The following is a 21,922-nucleotide window of genomic DNA, read 5'->3' on the forward strand; positions in this document are numbered from 1 at the left end:
TACTGTACGATGGGTACCATCAAGCTGTTTAGATTGCTATGTCATTGGTTATCTAATGTTCTTTTCATTTAAACTCAAGGTGGGTTCATACATCCTTGTCATCTTTCACATTTGCATTTGGTCCCATACAAAGATATTATACTCCATATTTTATTCCATCTATTTACTCCATCTAATACATCTGGACTTGAATCAATAACTCCTATCTAAGATGAGCAGGCCTAGCGTTCAGACAACCTCGTGTGTTGCAAATATCTACAGCAAAACACTGCTATAGCCTATTTCAAGGGTGTTGCTGTGGTGGTGCTTTCGATGACCAATCTAGTGTATGTTCATCACTTTCTAAAAGACGATTTACAGCATTGACTGAAACTCCTTTAAGATGGAGAGCAGCCTTCAGCTATCCCAGTTTGTGCTGAGCTGTGTTGAGCTGTCAGGCCCGTGGCGCTACACTACATCAAAGTCAAATGAACAGGGGAGGGAGGAGACGATCACCTCTTTCTGATACATATGTTCCAGTAGCCAACACTCAGTCAATGAGCTCCCTCTTGTGGCCAAGAAGCAGGACTACACTACAACAGCATCATACCAAAACAGTGGAGGGGAGCATGATATTATCAAACTTCGAACCTATAGGACAATGAAAATACCACAGTGACCATTTTTAACTATTAAGAGAATTGCAACCATTGTTGCATTACTTGAGTCCAAATAGTCACTGCTCTTTCCGAGACAAAAACACATGCTTGGTATCATATCCTTCAGACTAAATGCATTCCCAACCATCAGATGTTACTGTATCTTGTTCATAGCATTCAGAGAATACAAATATCACATACTATAAAGAGATGTGCGTCATGGTCAAATATTAATGTAATGGTGAATAGACTGTCATAGGTATCATATTGCCTGTTTCCCTCCCAGTCTCACCTGGCCTGAACTTAACTGAGCTCATTAAAAACTCATTGTTTAAGGGAACATGTCTGAGAACATCTTGACTTTGAAACTGAGTTTAAACTTGAGTCGACTGCGTCTGAAACATACAGAACCTATTCAATCATTCGGCACTCCTTTTTCCCCATGCAACACACGTTTTTATGTGTGTTATTAAAAACGTGTGATAAACGATATATAACCTTTCTAAGATGAAATATACCACATTCTTCTAAATATGTGTGTGTAAAGATCTCAAAAAGACAGAGGGAAACATTTCTTAAAGTATATTTCATGAAACCGTGTAGCCTAAATAGAGGTGAAAGAAGAGCCGACTCTCACATGCTCAAACACTGTCTGGCACGTGGTGCATTACATTTTAATGAGGTTCTAAATTTAGTGTGCCGGGCGCGCGGTAATAATAATAGACTTGATGCATAAATGTATGCCCCTTTATTTTTACCGAAGTTCAGAAAGACTTGAGAGAGAAAGATGAGAGCGGCTTGAGAAATGGAGAGAATGGATACACACAGAGAGATGGCAGATGTCTTTCACAGACCCCCCAAAACCCTGTGACATTATTTACAAAGCCAAAGTCTATTTTTGGTCTTACTTAAGCATTTGGCATTGCAAAGTCGGCTTATCAAAGCGCTGTTCACTGTTTCACATACATTTTAGAAAATACCATATATATTCAGAATTTCAGAGAACATGATATAATGAGAACTTTCAACGAAAATGAGCACTACATAGCCGAGAAAAATCCATATAAACGTGTTCAGACAACCAGACAATAACAAGGTGTTTATAACATGTAGGCATTCATAATAGCCTATAATTCATTCATCATTGGTCATATTATCATCTACATTAAAATACTCTAACTACTTATGAAAACAGTGCACAACAGTCTAAAGCCTACATGTGCATTGTAAATGCAGTATCCAAACGGCTGATTGTGAGCCCAGCGTATTGAATGACTTGCAGCCAAGACAATCCATTTTACATTTAGCTTACCCATGGTAATGACGGGAAGCATCGTGTCCGTGCAGGAAAAACAACGTATGTAATCCTAATTTGGTGGAAATGTTACGGGGCAGCGTGCAGTAAAATCAGGAGGAGACAGACTGAGGCGCCGACCTTCAACACCGTTCAGCACCGCGGACAGTACCTAGTCGGACAACAGGCAGGCAGCTAGCTCTGCTCAATGTAGCCCGCGTGAAGGTTACGCGATGCTAATAATGTATGTGATTTGTCCAGGCTGCAAATAATACCACCCAGTCAGACAGTCTTATGTTCCAACCATAATTATTTTCTAAATAGATTATTTACAGAAAATAACAAAATACGTGTCTGCCACGATGTCAAATAGAAAACGATACAGCCCCTTCATAAATGCAGTAAAGGATTCCAATTTGAAACGCGGCACACAAAAAATAAGCATATAGAAGCAGCTTCGTGGGAGGAAAGATGTGCACGAGTGAGCAAGAAAGCGTGCAATCATGTTTTTACCGCCGCTGTATTAGGCCTACTAGTTAAGTCTTCATTACTAATAGATGCGGGTGTGAGTCTCCCGCTACCGAGGCTTATTCGAGCTCATTATACATGCAGCGCGTCCCCCCGTGGTGCTGGGCGGCCCAACTGTGCTCAAAGAATTCAATGTGTGCGGTTACACGCCCGTGACGCTCAGGAACTCACCAAGCTAATTCTGATGCGCCACAACAACGTGTTCTTCTAAATTCACTGGAATATTAGGCTATTTTTAGTTTGATGACTCCAGAAAGATCCAATAAGTGTGAGTTCTGTTCGTTTGCAGCAGAGTGAATGAAAGCTGCGAGCCAAGAGCACCACAGCACATGTGATGTCCTCAAAAGTCCCTTTAATCACGAATGACTTGGTCTCAGGAGACTGTTGATTCCTGAGGCATTTTTTAGCAACATCAGAGGAATTGAAATGTTGAACAGTCCTACTATAAGGACTGGGGAGGGAGAAGGATTCTGGGGGTTAAAAAACTGTACATAGTGCACAGTATGTCTTTCAAAGGATCCATCTATATCTCCAAAATCCTTCCTGGTGTAAGTTTTGTCTACTGTGTAGCAGCTGAGCAGAGCCACTGACCTGTGGTTACACATAAAGGCCCTCAGTGCTGTCCTATCAGACTGCATGTCATTCACCTCTTTACTGTAGGCTAATATCAAGCAAAGATATATAACAAAAGATCATATTTTATTGTCACAACCATGAGTCTGATAGGCTACACTAGACTAAATCAGAAAATAAATCATGCCGGGGCTCAGTCTAATGTAACTCAAATCCATCTCAAACCTTCCCTCCTGCTTCTTCTCCTGCCTCTCTGTGAAGCTCTCAGCAGCAAGTCTGTCCTATCGTATTCCAGTGTCCAACAGCTCTGTTAGAGGCCCCAGACACTGAGGCGTGTAAATATTGATGCCGTTTCACAGAACAAGAGATCTCTCATCACGGCTGCCACTGGTTGTGGGAAGGAAAGAGAATACTGATGGAAAAAGAACAGATTTCACCACCACCACAAGCACCTCTTTGACTGACACACAAGCTTTCAGACGTGACAAACTACTGCAGGTGGTTGGGCTGACCAAAACATCCCCAACTGAGCTATATAGTCTTAGTTAATGAACTTGCAATAACATAACATCTATTCTTATTATGAGACTCTGAAAAGTGTTGTGTGTGTGTCTGTGTGCACACGGCGTGTGTGTGTAAACATGAAAGGGCTTTACTGTGTCCAACATGTGTAGGGCTCTGGTCAAAAGTAGTTCACTATATAGGGAACAGGGTGCCATTTGAGACATCCTTTAGGTCCATGGGCCCTGCCCTCAGAGGCCAAGCAGTCGGGCCCCCAGTGACATCACCCTCCTTGGGTTGAAAAACTATCTGGTCACCCAGCCCTGTCTGGGAACCAAACCCCTGGATCAGCTGGCCCTGAGAGCTCCGTGAGGGCTTGGAGCCCTGCAACTAGATACAGGGGAGGCAGTGTCTGTGTAAACAATGTCCCTCTGGCTGAGACAGCAGCACATCTACTGAACGTATGTACACATCCACCTCCACCTCCACCCCCTCCATCTCCATCTCCATTCCTCTACTGTACCTCCTCCACCTCCACCCCCTCCATCTCCATCTCCATTCCTCTACTGTACCTCCTCCACCTCCACCCCCACCATCTCCATCTCCATTCCTCTACTGTACCTCCTCAACCTCCACCATCTCCATCTCCATTCCTCTACTGTACCTCCTCCACCTCCACCATCTCCATCTCCATTCCTCTACTGTACCTCCTCCACCTCCACCCCCACCATCTCCATCTCCAACCCTCTACTGTACCTCCTCCACCTCCACCCCCACCATCTCCATCTCCATCCCTCTACTGTACATCCTCCACCCCCAGACCCACCATCTCCATCTCCATTCCTCTACTGTACCTCCTCCACCTCCACCTCCACCTCCACCCCCACCATCTCCATCTCCATTCCTCTACTGTACCATCTCCACCTCCACCTCCACCCCCACCATCTCCATCTCCATCCCTCTACTGTACCTCCTCCACCTCCAGACCCACCATCTCCATCTCCATTCCTCTACTGTACCTCCTCCACCTCCACCCCCACCATCTCCATCTCCATTCCTCTACTGTACCTCATCCACCTCCACCTCCACCCCCTCCATCTCCATCTCCATTCCTCTACTGTACCTCCTCCACCTCCACCCCCTCCATCTCCATCTCCATTCCTCTACTGTACCTCCTCCACCTCCACCCCCACCATCTCCATCTCCATTCCTCTACTGTACCTCCTCAACCTCCACCATCTCCATCTCCATTCCTCTACTGTACCTCCTCCACCTCCACCATCTCCATCTCCATTCCTCTACTGTACCTCCTCCACCTCCACCCCCACCATCTCCATCTCCAACCCTCTACTGTACCTCCTCCACCTCCACCCCCACCATCTCCATCTCCATCCCTCTACTGTACATCCTCCACCCCCAGACCCACCATCTCCATCTCCATTCCTCTACTGTACCTCCTCCACCTCCACCTCCACCTCCACCCCCACCATCTCCATCTCCATTCCTCTACTGTACCTCCTCCACCTCCACCTCCACCCCCACCATCTCCATCTCCATCCCTCTACTGTACCTCCTCCACCTCCAGACCCACCATCTCCATCTCCATTCCTCTACTGTACCTCCTCCACCTCCACCCCCACCATCTCCATCTCCATTCCTCTACTGTACCTCCTCCACCTCCACCCCCACTATCTCCATCTCCATTCCTCTACTGTACCTCCTCCACCTCCAGACCCACCATCTCCATCTCCATTCCTCTACTGTACCTCCTCCACCTCCACCCCCACCATTTCCATCTCCATTGCTCTACTGTACCTCCTCCACCTCCACCTCCACCTCCAGACCCACCATCTCCATCTCCATTCCTCTACTGTACCTCCTCCACCTCCAGACCCACCATCTCCATCTCCATTCCTCTACTGTACCTCCTCTACCTCCACCCCCGCCATCTCCATCTCCATTCCTCTACTGTACCTCCTCCACCTCCACCTCCAGACCCACCATCTCCATCTCCATTCCTCTACTGTACCTCCTCCACCTCCACCTCCAGACCCACCATCTCCATCTCCATTCCTCTACTGTACCTCCTCCACCTCCACCCCCACCATCTCCATCTCCATTCCTCTACTGTACCTCCTCCACCTCCACCTCCAGACCCACCATCTCCATCTCCATTCCTCTACTGTACCTCCTCCACCTCCACCCCCACCATCTCCATCTCCATTCCTCTACTGTACCTCCTCCACCTCCACCCCCACCATCTCCATCTCCATTCCTCTACTGTACCTCCTCCACCTCCACCCCCACCATCTCCATCTCCATTCCTCTACTGTACCTCCTCCACCTCCACCCCCACCATCTCCATCTCCATTCCTCTACTGTACCTCCTCCACCTCCACCTCCAGACCCACCATCTCCATCTCCATTCCTCTACTGTACCTCCTCCACCTCCACCCCCACCATCTCCATCTCCATTCCTCTACTGTACCTCCTCCTCCTCCACCTCCACCCCTACCATCTCCATCTCCATTCCTCTACTGTACCTCCTCCACCTCCACCCCCACCATCTCCATCTCCATTCCTCTACTGTACCTCCTCCACCTCCACCCCCCCATCTCCATCTCTATTCCTCTACTGTACCTCCTCCACCTCCACCCCCACCATCTCCATCTCCATTCCTCTACTGTACCTCCTCCACCTCCACCCCCAACATCTCCATCTCCATTCCTCTACTGTACCTCCTCCACGTCCACCCCCACCATCTCCATCTCCATCTCCATTCCTCTACTGTACCTCCTCCACCTCCAGACCCACCATCTCCATCTCCATCTCCATCTCCATTCCTCTACTGTACCTCCTCCACCTCCACCCCCACCATCTCCATCTCCATTTCTCTACTGTACCTCCTCCACCTCCACCCCCACCATCTCCATTCCTCTACTGTACCTCCTCCACCTCCACCTCCACCTCCAGACCCACCATCTCCATCTCCATTCCTCTACTGTACCTCCTCCACCTCCACCTCCACCCCCACCATCTCCATCTCCATTCCTCTACTGTACCTCCTCCACCTCCACCCCCCCATCTCCATCTCCATTCCTCTACTGTACCTCCTCCACCTCCACCCCCACCATATCCATCTCCATTCCTCTACTGTACCTCCTCCACCTCCACCCCCACCATCTCCATCTCCATTCCTCTACTGTACCTCCTCCACGTCCACCCCCACCATCTCCATCTCCATCTCCATCTCCATCTCCATTCCTCTACTGTACCTCCTCCACCTCAACCCCCACCATCTCCATCTCCATTTCTCTACTGTACCTCCTCCACCTCCAGACCCACCATCTCCATCTCCATCTCCATCTCCATTCCTCTACTGTACCTCCTCCACCTCCAGACCCACCATCTCCATCTCCATCTCCATCTCCATTCCTCTACTGTACCTCCTCCACCTCCAGACCCACCATCTCCATCTCCATCTCCATCTCCATTCCTCTACTGTACCTCCTCCACCTCCACCCCCACCATCTCCATCTCCATTCCTCTACTGTACCTCCTCCACCTCCAGACCCACCATCTCCATCTCCATCTCCATTCCTCTACTGTACCTCCTCCAACTCCAGACCCACCATCTCCATCTCCATTCCTCTACTGTACCTCCTCCACCTCCATACCAGTAATAACAACTGTTTTCCTTTCAAATACTTTAGCTGCATGTGCCATTTGGGATGCAACCAATGTATTTTCATGGCCAAGAAGACAGATAGCTACAATACCAGGCTAACAGTGGGCAGAGCAGCAGTGGGCCTATCCTCCTATCCTTTGATCTGATCCCAGGGCAGATCTGCCAACACTCCCGCTACTCATCACACTGTCCCAACCCTACTGCTGCTGCTGCCTCCTGCCAGCCCCGAGCCACTACTCAACACCATCTGTAGGCTACAACTCTGGAGGAAACCCATCCTCCACCCATAATCCGTCAACAACAAAGACAGACAGGCAGCCTTGGCAGCCAACAGACGGAAGGTCCAGTGGAGGTGGACTCTCAGCTCAGTCATAGCTGTTAAGGGGAAACTTTGACAGGGATTTGTTACAAACTTTGCATTGAAAATGGAACAAAGATACCGAAACATATTTTCTGACATATACTTTATATGTTCCATTTTGGTCTGGCCTTCAACATGATGTGATTGACTCACAGATGTGATTGGTCAAAAATCATGTATTCAGGGTACTGTATGTGTATATTACAGTCTGCGAAGCATCTTATGGGGGCGAAGGAGTGATGCTTCTATTCAGACTTTTCTTAGTCGAGATGCGCAAAAGGTTGGAAAAGGATTTGCTAACCACTTTGTCCTCCTGTTGCAATTCCATGAGAGCAGGAATGCAGCAGGCAGAGAGAGAGGGAGTGGAAGACAGGGACAGAGAGAGAGAGAGAGAGAGGGAGAGAGAGAGAGGAGGAAAGGAACGGGGAGAAAGATTGTGAGTGACATTAGTACACTTTGACACATCGCATTCCGACAGTGAGGGTATTGGACGGCACCAAGCATAAACACTCAGTCACATAATAATATGTAAAGGCTGACTCTGTAGGAGGATTTCACAACAAGGTTAGTTAGTTAGACAGTGGAGCAGCATGGTAATACACAGCAGCCATGAGATTTAGGGCTGTCGTGAGACGCCAGGGGAGAAGCTCCCCCCAGTGGTAAAGAAAGAGATTTACATTTGACATATTTAGCAGACCCTCTTATCCAGAGCAACTGCGGTTAAGTGCCTTGCTCAAGGGCACATCGACTCTGGGATTTAAACCCAACACATGGGTTTAACACATTATTTTTTATTTTTTTTCATTTTTCACCCCTTTTTTCACCCCAATTTCATGGTATCCAATTGGTAGTAGTTAGTCTTGTCTCATCGCTGCAACTCCCGTACGGACTCGGGAGAGGCGAAGGTCGAGAGCCATGCGTCCTCTGAAACACAACCCAACCAAGCCGCACGGCTTCTTAACACAATGCCCATTCAACCTGGAAGCCAGCCGCACCAATGTGTCGGAGGAAACACCGTACACCTGGCTACCTGGTCAGCGTGCAATGTGCCCGGCCCGCCACAGGAGTCGCTAGTGCGCGATGAGACAAGGATATCCCTGCCGGCCAAACCCTCCCTGGACGACGCTGGACGACGCTGGGCCAATTGTGCGCCGCCCCGTGGGCCTCCGGGTCGTGGCCGGCTGCGACAGAGCCTGGGCTCGAACCCAGAATCTCTAGTGGCACAGCTGGCACAGCTAGCACTGCGATATAGTGCCTTAGACCACTGCGCCACTCGGGAGGCCCTGCCCAACACTTTTAACCACTAGGCTACCTGACACCAAGCTAAAAACAAGACCTGAAGAAATCACTGCATCTAGAATCATCCCTCACCACATTCACAGTCATGCAGAGAATATGAATGGGAGAAACATTGGTAGGAGTTGGTATATGGTATAGATCGTCAGTAGGGATGTGTTGTGAGCTGCACCACTGTCTGTATCTGGCTTGAGGCCCAGTTTCTGATTTCACACTAATGTTTCATAACCCAGTGGAGGATTTGATTTGAGACAGAAATGGATGTACTAGTCAGGCTATTTTTGGGACCCAAGAGAGAGAGTAGCAGCAAAAAAACACTCTCTCACGACAGCTGGACTGGACTGGCCTGCATGTGATTGCATGCAGGCCAGTCAAATTACTTCCACCTTCTCACTGTAATCTTACAGGAGGACAATCACTACAAAAAAATGTCCAGGTATGCGTGTGTGTGTGTGTGTGTGTGTGTGTGTGTGTGTGTGTGTGTGTGTGTGTGTGTGTGTGTGTGTGTGTGTGTGTGTGTGTGTGTGTGCGTGCGTGCGTGCGTTCATAGACACAGACAAACAGAGGTAGCTAGGCTCAACCTCCTCACCTTATTTGACCGCAGAGACACACGTCCTCCGCACCGAGCACAGAATTTAGTTTGGCAATATGAACAGAGGTGGCCGCAGCCGTCAGCGAATTTGGTTTTATGGCAAATCCCGCAGGTAGGAGAGTCATTGGGGTTCTTCTGGGGTTCTCCTGTCGTTCCCGTCTGCGGGGTCGTATCGTCCCCCATCTTCTTCACCTGGTCCTTGTAGCTCTCAAACTGCTGGTGCAACTTCCTACAAGGAAGGAAGCAAGAGAGGAGCGCAGTTAGGAAAAGATCAGTTCAGAACAGACACTTTGTCCTAAATGGCTCCCTAGTCCCTAGTTCCGTTAAAGTGCACTACTTTCGCCAGAGTATAACAATGCACTTCAGGGGATAGGAAGTCATTTCAGATGTCTTTGTGCTGTAGCTAACTGCAGGATGTTGTGTGAAGTCCATTAGTGTTGGTAGACAGCAAAGCGACGTATGCAGCTCTGATTCCTTTCTAAGAGAAATGTAGGGAACACTTTCTATGAGGAACATGCTTTATAATGGCCTTGATTATATACACTTATAGAAAGTGTAACCAAAAGGTTTTGTCAACCAAATAACCTACAGTTTGTTACACACAACTGTCAGAGAAATGTTTGTATGTTCTGCATTGCATATTGTTGTACTGTCACTATAGTTCTCCATTCACATAGAGCTGCACCCATCTTTACTGAAACAAGGCGGGCCAGGTAGGAAGGTATAGAGTTTGCATCACAAGTTTAAGAGCCTAACTTAATTCCACTTACTCAGGTTCCCGGCGTTTAATGAATCATTTGTACCTGTGTTTCTATTTCAGGGCGGGTCCCGAGACGTAAGCTAATACAGCCCTCCAAATGTCAATGCCCACACTTCAGTGGAAAGAACATATCAAATCTGTTTTTCACAGCAACAACATCATGACTGGGTAGCCTACACTACAGCATCCATCCAACCATCGGGCTAACAATGCCTTTAGACAGCGCAGAGGAATCAGACTATTGTGTAGGCCTCCATGTGGTTTACAGAAACAACGGCACCCTTCAAAAGTCTTTGAATGCGTCCCAAATGGCACCATATTCCCTACACAGTGCACTACTTTTGACTAGTGCCCTGTGGGAAAAGGGTGCCAAATAAAGAAAAGGGGGTCATTTGGAAGGAAGCTTTTAGCTCAACATTCTCTTTTAATCTGCACCGCCTGCTCAAAACACTAGATGTACATTCAGTGTCATCTTGTCCTATACTCTCCCAATGCACCCACACATGACAGGTCCAACCGGACCTGAGGACCCTGAAACGCTACCTCACACAGACAGACCAGCATGCATTTTGTATGACACATGTCAATCGGGTGTATCCTTAGAAACTAAAACCCTGGCTGACTTCATAATATGGCGATTAGAATTGGTTTCGTCTCCACATTTTCCCCTGCAACATTCATTAGTCACGTGAATTATTAACCAGAGCTATCATTTTTACCGTCCGTATGCATGGCTTGGTGTCGCATAGGTGGTAAACACGCTGCCTCTTCTTTCCCACAAACAGGCCTTTTATTTAGATCCCAAATGTAATTGGCGCGTGACTCAATGTGGCTGGGCCTTGTCTGATGACTATCACCCTGCTGAACACTAGATAGAGACGGAACCCTGGATGGCACCTCTCTGTGTCACTGCCAAGCTGCTGTACCCACTCTGGAGGAACAACACTAGGCTACTACTGTCACTATATACTGAACACAGATTAGACCTGGGACGTGGTGGTGTGGTGTTGTTTAACACACAGACAGACAGACACACACACACACACACACACACACACAGACACACACACAGACACCAGAACAAGTCTACAGATAGAAGACTTGTTAATGGTATGTGCATATTGGGTAGCAGTGTCTGCTGTTTAGGGCAGGGGTTCTCAAAATGGGGTCCGCAGTACTGCAGGGGGTCCGACGCCAGACACACAAAAAAAATATTACTTCTAACCACAGATTACATTTGGGCCAAGGGATCCGTGGAATAAGTTCAGAAGGTGTACTACAATACAATAAAATAAAATGTAACATAATTCATCTACAACTTGTGCTCTTAACCCTGGGTCACATGGGCTTGGGAGGCTCACAGGGATTTTGGTATCCACAGTGCCCCACCAATTAAAATGTTTTCAACTTAATACTATATGTATTATGTTCTTGTATTCTGCAAAAAAAAATGTTTTTACCTAAATGCACTGTACTTTAAAACTAGAATCCTTAGTTGCTACATTCATTTTTGGTATGGAATACCATGATATACCCATTGAGTCTTGAAGAATATAACTTGTAAATGCCTCATGAGTTTAGTTCAACTGTCTTAGCCCATCAGAACACAAAATAGCCTGTAAATGTAAACAAACACGGTATAGCCTCAGAACATTAGTAAAACTATCATTTTGATATCATGGATGGTCAGTCCTTGCATCCATAGCTCTGTCTATGAATTTGAGAGTGGTTACATTTCTCCTGGCCCATCTCTCAGCTTTTTACTAAAACAGAGGCGGAATGCCCGCTTTGTTTTTGTTTCAATTAAGGACTCTAGCTTCACGCTTTAAAATTGCTACGTTTTCTCTCTGCCTCATGGCAAAATGTGTAGAATTGCAGGATATTAGCTTAGATGCTGTAACAACAAAACATCTCTCTGTTCCATGACAAAAGCAACAACAACAACAACAACAAAACATCTCTCTGTTCCATGACAAAAACAACAACAACAACAAAAACAACAACAAAACATCTCTCTGTTCCATGACAAAAGCAACAACAACAACAACAACAAAACATCTCTCTGTTCCATGACAAAAACAACAACAACAACAAAAACAACAACAAAACATCTCTCTGTTCCATGACAAAAGCAACAACAACAACAACAACAACAACAACAACAACAAAACATCTCTCTGTTCCATGACAAAATGTCTAAAACTGCAAGAAATTAGCTTGAAAACTGCAACTTTTTGGTCTCCGATGCCAAGAGGTGGGTCTTTAAAATGTTTCTTCCCACGGCCAGAGACTTGGATTATCCGGCCATGCACTACCGAAGTCATAGTAAAACTCCTTGCTATTTTTATCTCACTCGGATTATGAGGGGGTCCCTGATGAATTTGTTATCACAAAAGGGGTTACTGACCCCAAAAGGTTTGAGAACCCCTGGTTTAGTGGGCATATAGAGCCTTCTAGATTCACTGGAGAGAGTCACTAGAGAGCTGCCATTCAAGATGCAACTCTCTCTAAACCAGGAAGAGAGTTAGGAAGAGGAGAGAGGTAGGAAGAGATAGGGAGAAGGAGAAAGAGAGGGAAAGGAGGGGTAGGTAGAGGAGATGGCCAGGGAAAAGATGGAGAGGAATAGAGTGAGAGGGAGGAGGAGAGAAATAGAGGAGGAGAGAGGGGGAGGAGAGGGGTATTGAGAGGTTCAGGCAGCTGGTGGATGGCTCCCGTTCCTAATCCATCTCCCTCTCGGTCAAACCTGGTCAAACGCGCATGACACAGCTGACATGTAATCATATGCTGCTCATTGTATCAGATCTGGCTGTCTATCCGACCCTTCTTACCTCTGAACCACACCAACATAAACAGGCTGAAACATAAACAGGCTGAAACATGAGCCCTGCCCTGGCCTCTACTGTATACTGTATGACGGAGTTAACATAGTATCCCTACCAGGACCCAGCCAAGACCGGAAACTCAATACATGTCTGCCTGTTGGCCTTAAGTATGAACTCAGGAGGTTATTTTATCAAGACATGCCTTTTAAATGTTTAAAGTTGTGTTCCTTGTGGATGTCAGACTGGGTGACATAACATTGATGTCACCATCTGATGTCATGTTTCTGTGATATAGCACAGTCACGGTGCACGTCAGATGCATTTATTCAACCACAATGTAATATTGATATAATCTGTTACTATTTTGGCACTATTACAGTTTTACAATGTAAATGGCTGTCACTTAATCCCAAAAATATATCGTGCATTTTATAGATGCACTTTCTTGTATTCTTCACCATAGTAAAATAATCCTAACGAATATGGGCATTTTCCTGAAGAAAAATTGTGGGCTTGCTCCAGCTGTCCAAAAGTATCATTTGAAAGCAGACTTGACTCTTGGCCATAGGCAGCGCGTCCATAAGGTTAATCCTAAAGTAAATTGAATTAATTGCCAAAATTATATAGCCTAATTAGACTAATCCTGTCTATACAGAAATACATCAAATCATTACTACACCAAAAAGCTTCTTAAAAATAATAAAAACTTGTGGATTGTTTAAATCGCAAAGCCGGAAGGGTCCTCAATTTGGGAAGCGTGCACGGCAAATACCGAATAGATGATTGTTGAATTGCGAATGTCGGCGAAAGAGAGGCCCAGCCAGGCATATCGCAATATTTAAAAATACAATCGTGTGAAAACATCGGTGGAAAAGCAAATGGCTATTGCTGTATGGAGAACACCATGAAAAGACTAATCTGCCTGTTATCAAAATTCTCAATTTATTTGAGCGAACAGTAACTTATTTTAGCGGAGCATCGGTCGTATCCCCAGTGAGTGTGCATATTCACTGTCTTTATCATTGGGTCAGTTTTTGGACAATCATTTCCTCTTCCATATTGTCATTCTGGCTCCTCTTTTCGTAGGCCTATTAGATAGTTGCAGACAATGTCGTTTTTATTAATCTGTTTGTCAGTCAGCAGAGTTTAAACTACCCTGTAATTTTTGTCGCGATAATAGATTCAGCTATGTATGTGCGAGCCTCAAGCTCTGCAGTACATTGAAGGCTCTTGACTCTGTATCATGCAGCCCTTCGTTTTGTCACCAATCAGAGATGTCTATCTAACTCTCCATTGTGATCCGTCGGGTGGACATCTCTAGCAACACGCAGGCTCCAACACTGGTACGTTCTAATTTATACGGTCATTTTAGGAAAACTGCCATTTTATCTATCCTCTCTTCTAGCTTGAAATAAAAACACATACAAGCTCAGATCTCAATCTGGTTTCAGGCTAAGAGTCACGGACATTTGAACTGAGCATGGAAAAAGTCCTTTCATTACTCAGCCCCCTTGTCTTGGAATTCCCTCCAAGACAACATAAAAGTACAGGACCTGGTGTCCCTGGAGGAGGAACAGGTTGTTGAGACATGTCATGGTTTCTAGTTGTCACCCCAACAGTTTGTTTGCTGTTGTATTTGTGCTGTTGCCAGTGTCTTCTGTCTGTGTTGTCCGTTTTGGCATACAAAGTTTTTTTGTCCGAGCCCAGGAGGCTTTTTGCCTCTTGCCAGGCCATCGTTGTAAATAAGAATTTGTTCTTATTGACTTGCCTGGTTAGATAAAGGTTAAATAAAATAAAAAATACATCTCCAGTCGTATAAAGTGTAGTAGAATTGCATGAAATGTGTTTATAAAAGCCCATATATTTCCCAAACAGTGATTGAGTTATATTATTAGCATAAATCATGACTATCCAATCTACTCATCACATTGGGAATAGCAGACTATCTTACATAAGTCTGCAAAAGTGGTGATGCATGGAATGCTTTAATATAAAGGAGAATGGTGAAAATGAGCTTCCCCAAACTTGAGACTCACGCGCTGCCTATGCTCTTGGCAGTATCTGACAGGTCAGAGGTCAAACATGTTGTACAGACCACACTAGTCAGCCATACTGTATGTTTAGGCCTACTACAGTAACTGTCTGGTTCAGGGGCGGACAGTGCACATCTTACTTACGTCTCAGGCTCAGACACAGGCTCAGGCTCCTTCTCATTTTGGGACTTTTGCTGCGGTTGCAGAACGTTATTTACCAGCTCAGTGATCCCACTAAAGGGATTAAACCACCTGTTCAAATAAGTAAGCAAACAACGTGACTGTACACCACACCACAGAAAGATGAAGAATCAACACATTGTCTGGGCTGGCTGAGACAAGGGATTCCCCCATTAAAGCACACACACCCAGCAAGGCTTACACAAAGTCAGAGTGGCGGTACTGTACGGAAGCCTAGCAGGGACATTCACTGTGATCACAGCAGACCAAGAAAGAGGGACAGTCAACCACATCCACAACAACAGAGAAAGAGGAGGAGAGGAAGTCTAAAAGCAGGAAAGAAGTTACAGCCAATGGAAATGGGAATTGCATTGAATGGTCAGCCAATAGTTAGGAAGGTGGTAGTAGAGTACTAGTATAACGTTTTCATATAGATCAGATAGTTGCTGTGTTTCGAGGTAGATTTGGACATAATGCAGAACAGAAGGTAGCTGAATAGAAGCATCCAGTTCACACATGGATGAGGAAGTAAGGAGCCTAAATGTGAAACTCTCTTACAAGCCAATCAGAATGCAAATGACACACCAGGGCGAGCCAATATCAGGGGAGAAGGGGCGGGGCCCACTGAGACAGGAAGCTACATTGACCAACAGGAAGAAGTGTCAAAGCCTAGAGCACTCTGGGTAATGTGTTACTTACTGTGCCGGCTGAGGCTTTTGTTCTTCTTTGACCCTAAAAAGATAAGCGTGGACAGCTCAGTGCTCAGTGCATAAACAACACAAAGACATGGAGAACACACATAAAACAACACCAAGACATGGAGAACACACATAAAACAACACCAAGACATGGAGAACACACACAAAACAACACAAAGACATGGAGAACACACACAAAACAACACCAAGACATGGAGAACACACACAAAACAACACAAAGACATGGAGAACACACACAAAACAACACCAAGACATGGAGAACACACACAAAACAACACCAAGACATGGAGAACACACACAAAACAACACCAAGACATGGAGAACACACACAAAACAACACCAAGACATGGAGAACACACACAAAACAACACAAAGACATGGAGAACACACACAAAACAACACCAAGACATGGAGAACACACACAAAACAACACCAAGACATGGAGAACACACATAAAACAACACAAAGACATGGAGAACACACACAAAACAACACAAATAAATACATACATAGACATAAACAATGACGAGGATGAACATAATTACTGTATGTTTTAATAGCTTTAAAGCATACAGTATAATCAAGATATCAGTGATGATGATGATGAACATAATTACTGTATATTGTAATAGCTTTAAGGCATATGATCAAGATATCAGTGATGATGATGATGATGATGAACACAATTACTGTATATTGTAATAGCTTTAAGGCATATGATCAAGATATCAGTGATGATGATGATGAACATAATTACTGTATATTGTAATAGCTTTAAGGCATATGATCAAGATATCAGTGATGATGATGATGATGATGAACATAATTACTGTATATTGTAATAGCTTTAAGGCACATGATCAAGATATCAGTGATGATGATGATGATGATGATGATGATGATGATGATGATGAACACAATTACTGTATATTGTAATAGCTTTAAGGCATATGATCAAGATATCAGTGATGATGATGATGAACATAATTACTGTATATTGTAATAGCTTTAAGGCATATGATCAAGATATCAGTGATGATGATGATGATGATGATGATGATGATGATGATGATGATGATGATGATGAACACAATTACTGTATATTGTAATAGCTTTAAGGCATATGATCAAGATATCAGTAATGATGATGACAAAAAACACAACAATAAAAATCATAACGTTTTAAAATGACAGTAAAAACATAAATAAGAATGATTCACAGGAACGAAATAATAAAATATTGTGCTGTCATGATGTTTGTGCTGTCATGTCACACCTGAATTGATTGAATAAGACTCTGGAACTCTAGCTGAGGGTCTCACTACTTCCAGACTTCCAAACCATTCACCAATCATTTCTAAACACATTTACAGCAGCAGACACATCTTGTTAGAAAAAGTCCTCTTTAGTGCAGAGCCTGTGGTCTAGTGGTAATGCTCCAGGGTCCAGTCACATACAGGTATATGCCTCTCTTCCCTGGAAACCAGGGTTTAATCCCTGGATCCACTCTTCCTCGTGACACTAGTAACCCACACATCCCCCCTCACAATAAAGAGGTCAGGTGAGAAGGTATAGACAGCAGTCAAAAGGGTGACAACCAGGCTCATGTCCATAGACTGTATACCAAACAGGATGTCTACAGACAATCTAAGACCAGTCTCACACACACAGTCTGTCTGTCGCCACGTCTATAGATTTTATATCTTCATATCTGTCTCTTTTTCTAGTTTTAACCCTCTTTGTTTCACACATTATAAGCAGTAGCCTCTTGGTTTGACTGTCTTTGACTGAGGTTACACTGCTCCCTAGTGGACAGAAGTGTGGATTCCTCTGCTAAACGTAAGAGGGGAAGAGATATACACAGAACAGCAATAATGATACATGTCCAATGTAGCTGTTGAGTTGGAGCTGAGGTTGACTTGGAGTTCTGACATCATAGGTGGCACAGCCCACTCCCCAGCCCCAGTCCTATACCACAGCCCCATACCCCAACCCCAGTACTATACCCCAGCCCCAGTAATATACGCCAGCCCTATGCCCCAGCACTATACCCCAGCCCCAGTACTATACACCAGCCCTATACCCCAGCACCAGTACTATACGCCAGCCCCAGTACTATACACCAGTACTATATGCCAGCCCCAGTACTATACACCAGCCCCAGTACTATACACCAGTACTATATGCCAGCCCTATACCCCAACCCCAGTACTATACGCCAGCCCTATACCCCAGCCCTATACCCCAACCCCAGCCCTATACACAAGCCCCAGTACTATACCCCAACCACAGTACTATACCTCAGTACTATATGCCAGCCCTATACCCCAGCCCCAGTACTATACCCCAGCCCTATATCCCAACCCCAGTACTATACGCCAGCCCTATACCTCAACCCCAGCCCTAAACGCCAGCCCCAGTACTATACCCCAACCCCAGTACTATACCTCAGTACTATACACCAACCCCAGCCCTATGCACCAGCCTCAGTACTATACCCCAACCCCAGTACCATATCTCAGTACTATATGCCAGCCCTATACCCCAACCCCAGTACTATACCCCAGCACCAGTACAATACCCCAGTACTATATGCCAGCCCCAGTACTATACCCCAGTACTATACCCCAGCCCCAGTACAAAACCCCAGCACTCTATGCCAGCCCCAGTACTATACGTCAGCCCCAGTACTATACCCCAGCCCCAGTATTATACCCCAAACCCAGCCCCAGTATTATACCCCAGCCCCAGTATTATACCCCAAACACATCCACCAGCCCTTTACCCCAACCCCATAACAATACCCCAGCCCCAGTACTATACCCCAGCCCCAGTACTATACCTCAGCCCCAGTACTATACGCCAGCCCCAGTACTATACGCCAGCCCCAGTACTATACGCCAGTCCCAGCACTATACCCAGGCCCCAGCACTATACCCCAACCCCAGTATTATACCCCAGCCCCAGTACAAAACCCCAGCACTCTATGCCAGCCCCAGTACTATACGTCAGCCCCAGTACTATACCCCAGCCCCAGTATTATACCCCAAACCCAGCCCCAGTATTATACCCCAGCCCCAGTATTATACCCCAAACACATCCACCAGCCCTTTACCCCAACCCCATAACAATACCCCAGCCCCAGTACTATACCCCAGCCCCAGTACTATACCTCAGCCCCAGTACTATACGCCAGCCCCAGTACTATACGCCAGCCCCAGTACTATACGCCAGCCCCAGTACTATACGCCAGCCCCAGTACTATATGCCAGCCACAGTACTATACGCCAGCACTATACCCCAGCCCCAGTACTATACGCCAGCCCCAGCACTATACCCAGGCCCCAATACTATACCCCAGCCCCAGTACTATACGCCAGCCCCAGTACTATACGCCAGCCCCAGCACAATACCCCAGCCCCAGTACTATATGCCAGCCACAGTACTATACGCCAGCACCAGTACTATACGCCAGCACCAGTACTATACGCCAGCCCCAGTACTATACGCCAGCCCCAGCACAATACCCCAACCCCAGTACTATACCCCAGCCCCAGTACTATACGCCAGCCCCAGCACAATACCCCAACCCCAGTACTATACCCCAGCCCCAGTACTATACGCCAGCCCCAGTACTATACCCCAACTCCAGTACGATACCCTAGCCCCAACACCATACACCAAACCCAGCCCTATACCCCAACCCCAGCCCCAGTACTATATGCCAGCCACAGTATTATACCCCAACCCCAGTACAATAGCCCATCCCTATACCCCAGCCCCAGTGCAATACCCCAGCACTATACGCCAGCCCCAGCACTATACGCCAGCCCCAGCACTATACCCCAGCCCCAGTGCAATACCCCAGCACTATACGCCAGCCCCATCCCTATACCCCAGCCCCAGTGCATCCACCAGGGATAAAATGATTAATAACCCTGACTTCAGTCTTGTATGAAATCTGGACTGTTCCAGAGTGTAAATACAGTAAATTTAGATACAATTCAGTCTATGACTGCGAGGTAAAAATAAAAGCTAATACTACTGTGACCCTGTGCAGCTCTTTGGATGTGCAGCTCTACGGCACAGTGTCAACCCTCTCTAGATTGTGCAGCTCTATGGCACAGGATCAATTCTCTCTCGATTTTAAGCTCTATGGCATGGTGTCAACCCTCTCTAGATTGTGCAGCTCTATAGCACAGTGTCAACCCTTTGTAGAATTTAAACTCTATTACATGGTATCAATCCTCTCTAGATTTTAAGCTCTATTGCACGGTGTCAAGCCTCTCTAGATTGTAAGCTCTATGGCATGGTGTCAACCCACTCTAGATTGTGCATTTCTATGGCATGGTGTCAACCCTCTCTAGATTGTAAGCTCTATGGCATGGTGTCAACCCACTCTAGATTGTGCATCTCTATGGCATGGTGTCAACCCTCTCTAGGTTGTGCAGCTCTACGTTATAACGTGGGCCAGTCTTACATCATGGAACCGAAGGATGAAGGGTCTGTGAGCCCTGGGCCAGGCCCACTGTTCACACCACAGGATGTTACCATGACCACCTGCTCCTACTTCACACCTTCTGTAGCTGGACAGAACCAACTCTCTCTGCTGTTTTATTCATACATCTTCACGTGCCTTTCCCAAATTACACCCTATTCCCTATATAGTCCACTACTTTTGACGAGGGCCCTAGGGAATACGTTTTGAGACGCACCCTATATGACCGACTGGGTTCAAACCCAGGTCTCCTCCTGCACATCACAATGCTGTGATAGCCTGCTGAGCCAAATCCTAAGCATCAGCTCTGGAAACTAACTCAGGTTAAGTAATGCCGGTCTTGCTCACTCTCTTTCTCCCTCCCTCCCTCTTTCTCCTTCTCCCCACATTTTCTCCTTTTCTCGCTCCCTCCAGCTCTCTCTTACCCCCCCCCCCTCTTCTCCCCCCTTTCTCCTTCTCTCTCTCTCCCTCTCCCGCTCAATAACCTGCCTGTTCCTAAGTCAGGTCAGAGTAGGAGAACCACATCGATGTGACATCTATACAACAAGCCCTGAATCATCACATTCTCACCATGCAGCCGGTCAGGAGAACAAGCCCTGCATCCCAAATGGAACCCTATTCCCTAAATAGTGCACTATGTTTGACCAGGGCCCACAGGATTCCATTTTGGACGCATATAAGGTTTCCCACATGTCATAGGTGCCTGGGCAGGCAGGTTCAACAGCAGCCAAAACCCTTCTAATTGTTTCTGATGGGCTGAATAAGCACAGTCTGCCTATCCTCTTTGTCAGTCACAGGCTGACGTGACGTAGCTAGAAGAGATACAGTACACAGTCATGAGTCATAGAACCACAGTCTGCTTATCCTCTCTGTCAGTCACAGGCTGATGTGACGTAGCTAGAAGAGATACATTACACAGTCATGAGTCAATGTCACTTACTGACATCCAAGTGTTAAGGACACCAAAAATATCTAGTAGTTTATACAAATAGAGACTATTTGTAACATTTTGGTCTGAACACATTTGGATTATAGCTGAGAAAACAAACACACTGTTGATGTAAGGTTTCAGGAGTAAATACCTATTTGACATATTTTACACTGACGTTACATGTGACAGTAATAACTTCCTTTGAGATGGTTGTTGTGTTATGGTTGGCACGGATACATGACGCAGAGTACATGGTGTCCATCTGTCAGTTGCATCCATCCCTACCTGCTTTTCACACAACAGGCAGCATGACAACACATACACGCCAGTCCCACGGATGGAATCATGTAACAGGGGCGTCAGGTAGCCTAGCGGTTAAGAGTGTTGGGCCAGTAACCGAAAGGTTTCCCTGTTTGAATACCTGAGCCAACCAATTGAAACATCTGTTGATGTGCCCTTGAGCAAGGCACTTAACCCTAATTGCTCCTGTAAGTGGTTCTGGATAAGA

General features: G+C 46.1%; 1 protein-coding gene across 20 annotated transcripts in view; it reads right to left on the minus strand.

Annotated features, from left to right (window-relative positions):
* The window catches only part of LOC129857558 (regulating synaptic membrane exocytosis protein 2-like), a 212,825-nt gene that overhangs the window by 160,202 nt on the left and 30,701 nt on the right, over nucleotides 1-21,922 (minus strand). For 13 of the 20 annotated variants that reach the window (XM_055925951.1, XM_055925926.1, XM_055925919.1 and 10 more), the window contains exons 3-6: nucleotides 15,966-15,998; nucleotides 15,231-15,338; nucleotides 9,469-9,700; nucleotides 7,885-7,896 (exon numbers count right to left, since the gene is read on the minus strand). In XM_055925951.1, the coding sequence (XP_055781926.1) occupies nucleotides 7,885-7,896; nucleotides 9,469-9,700; nucleotides 15,231-15,338; nucleotides 15,966-15,998 (385 nt within the window). Of the gene's footprint in view, nucleotides 1-1,950; nucleotides 3,995-7,884; nucleotides 7,897-9,468; nucleotides 9,701-15,230; nucleotides 15,339-15,965; nucleotides 15,999-21,922 lie in introns of those variants that run through there. The other 7 variants (XM_055925922.1, XM_055925952.1, XM_055925925.1 and 4 more) reach the window with 5 other exon arrangements.

This window comes from Salvelinus fontinalis, chromosome 6 (assembly GCF_029448725.1).
Source record: "Salvelinus fontinalis isolate EN_2023a chromosome 6, ASM2944872v1, whole genome shotgun sequence".
Classification (NCBI taxonomy): domain Eukaryota; kingdom Metazoa; phylum Chordata; class Actinopteri; order Salmoniformes; family Salmonidae; genus Salvelinus; species Salvelinus fontinalis.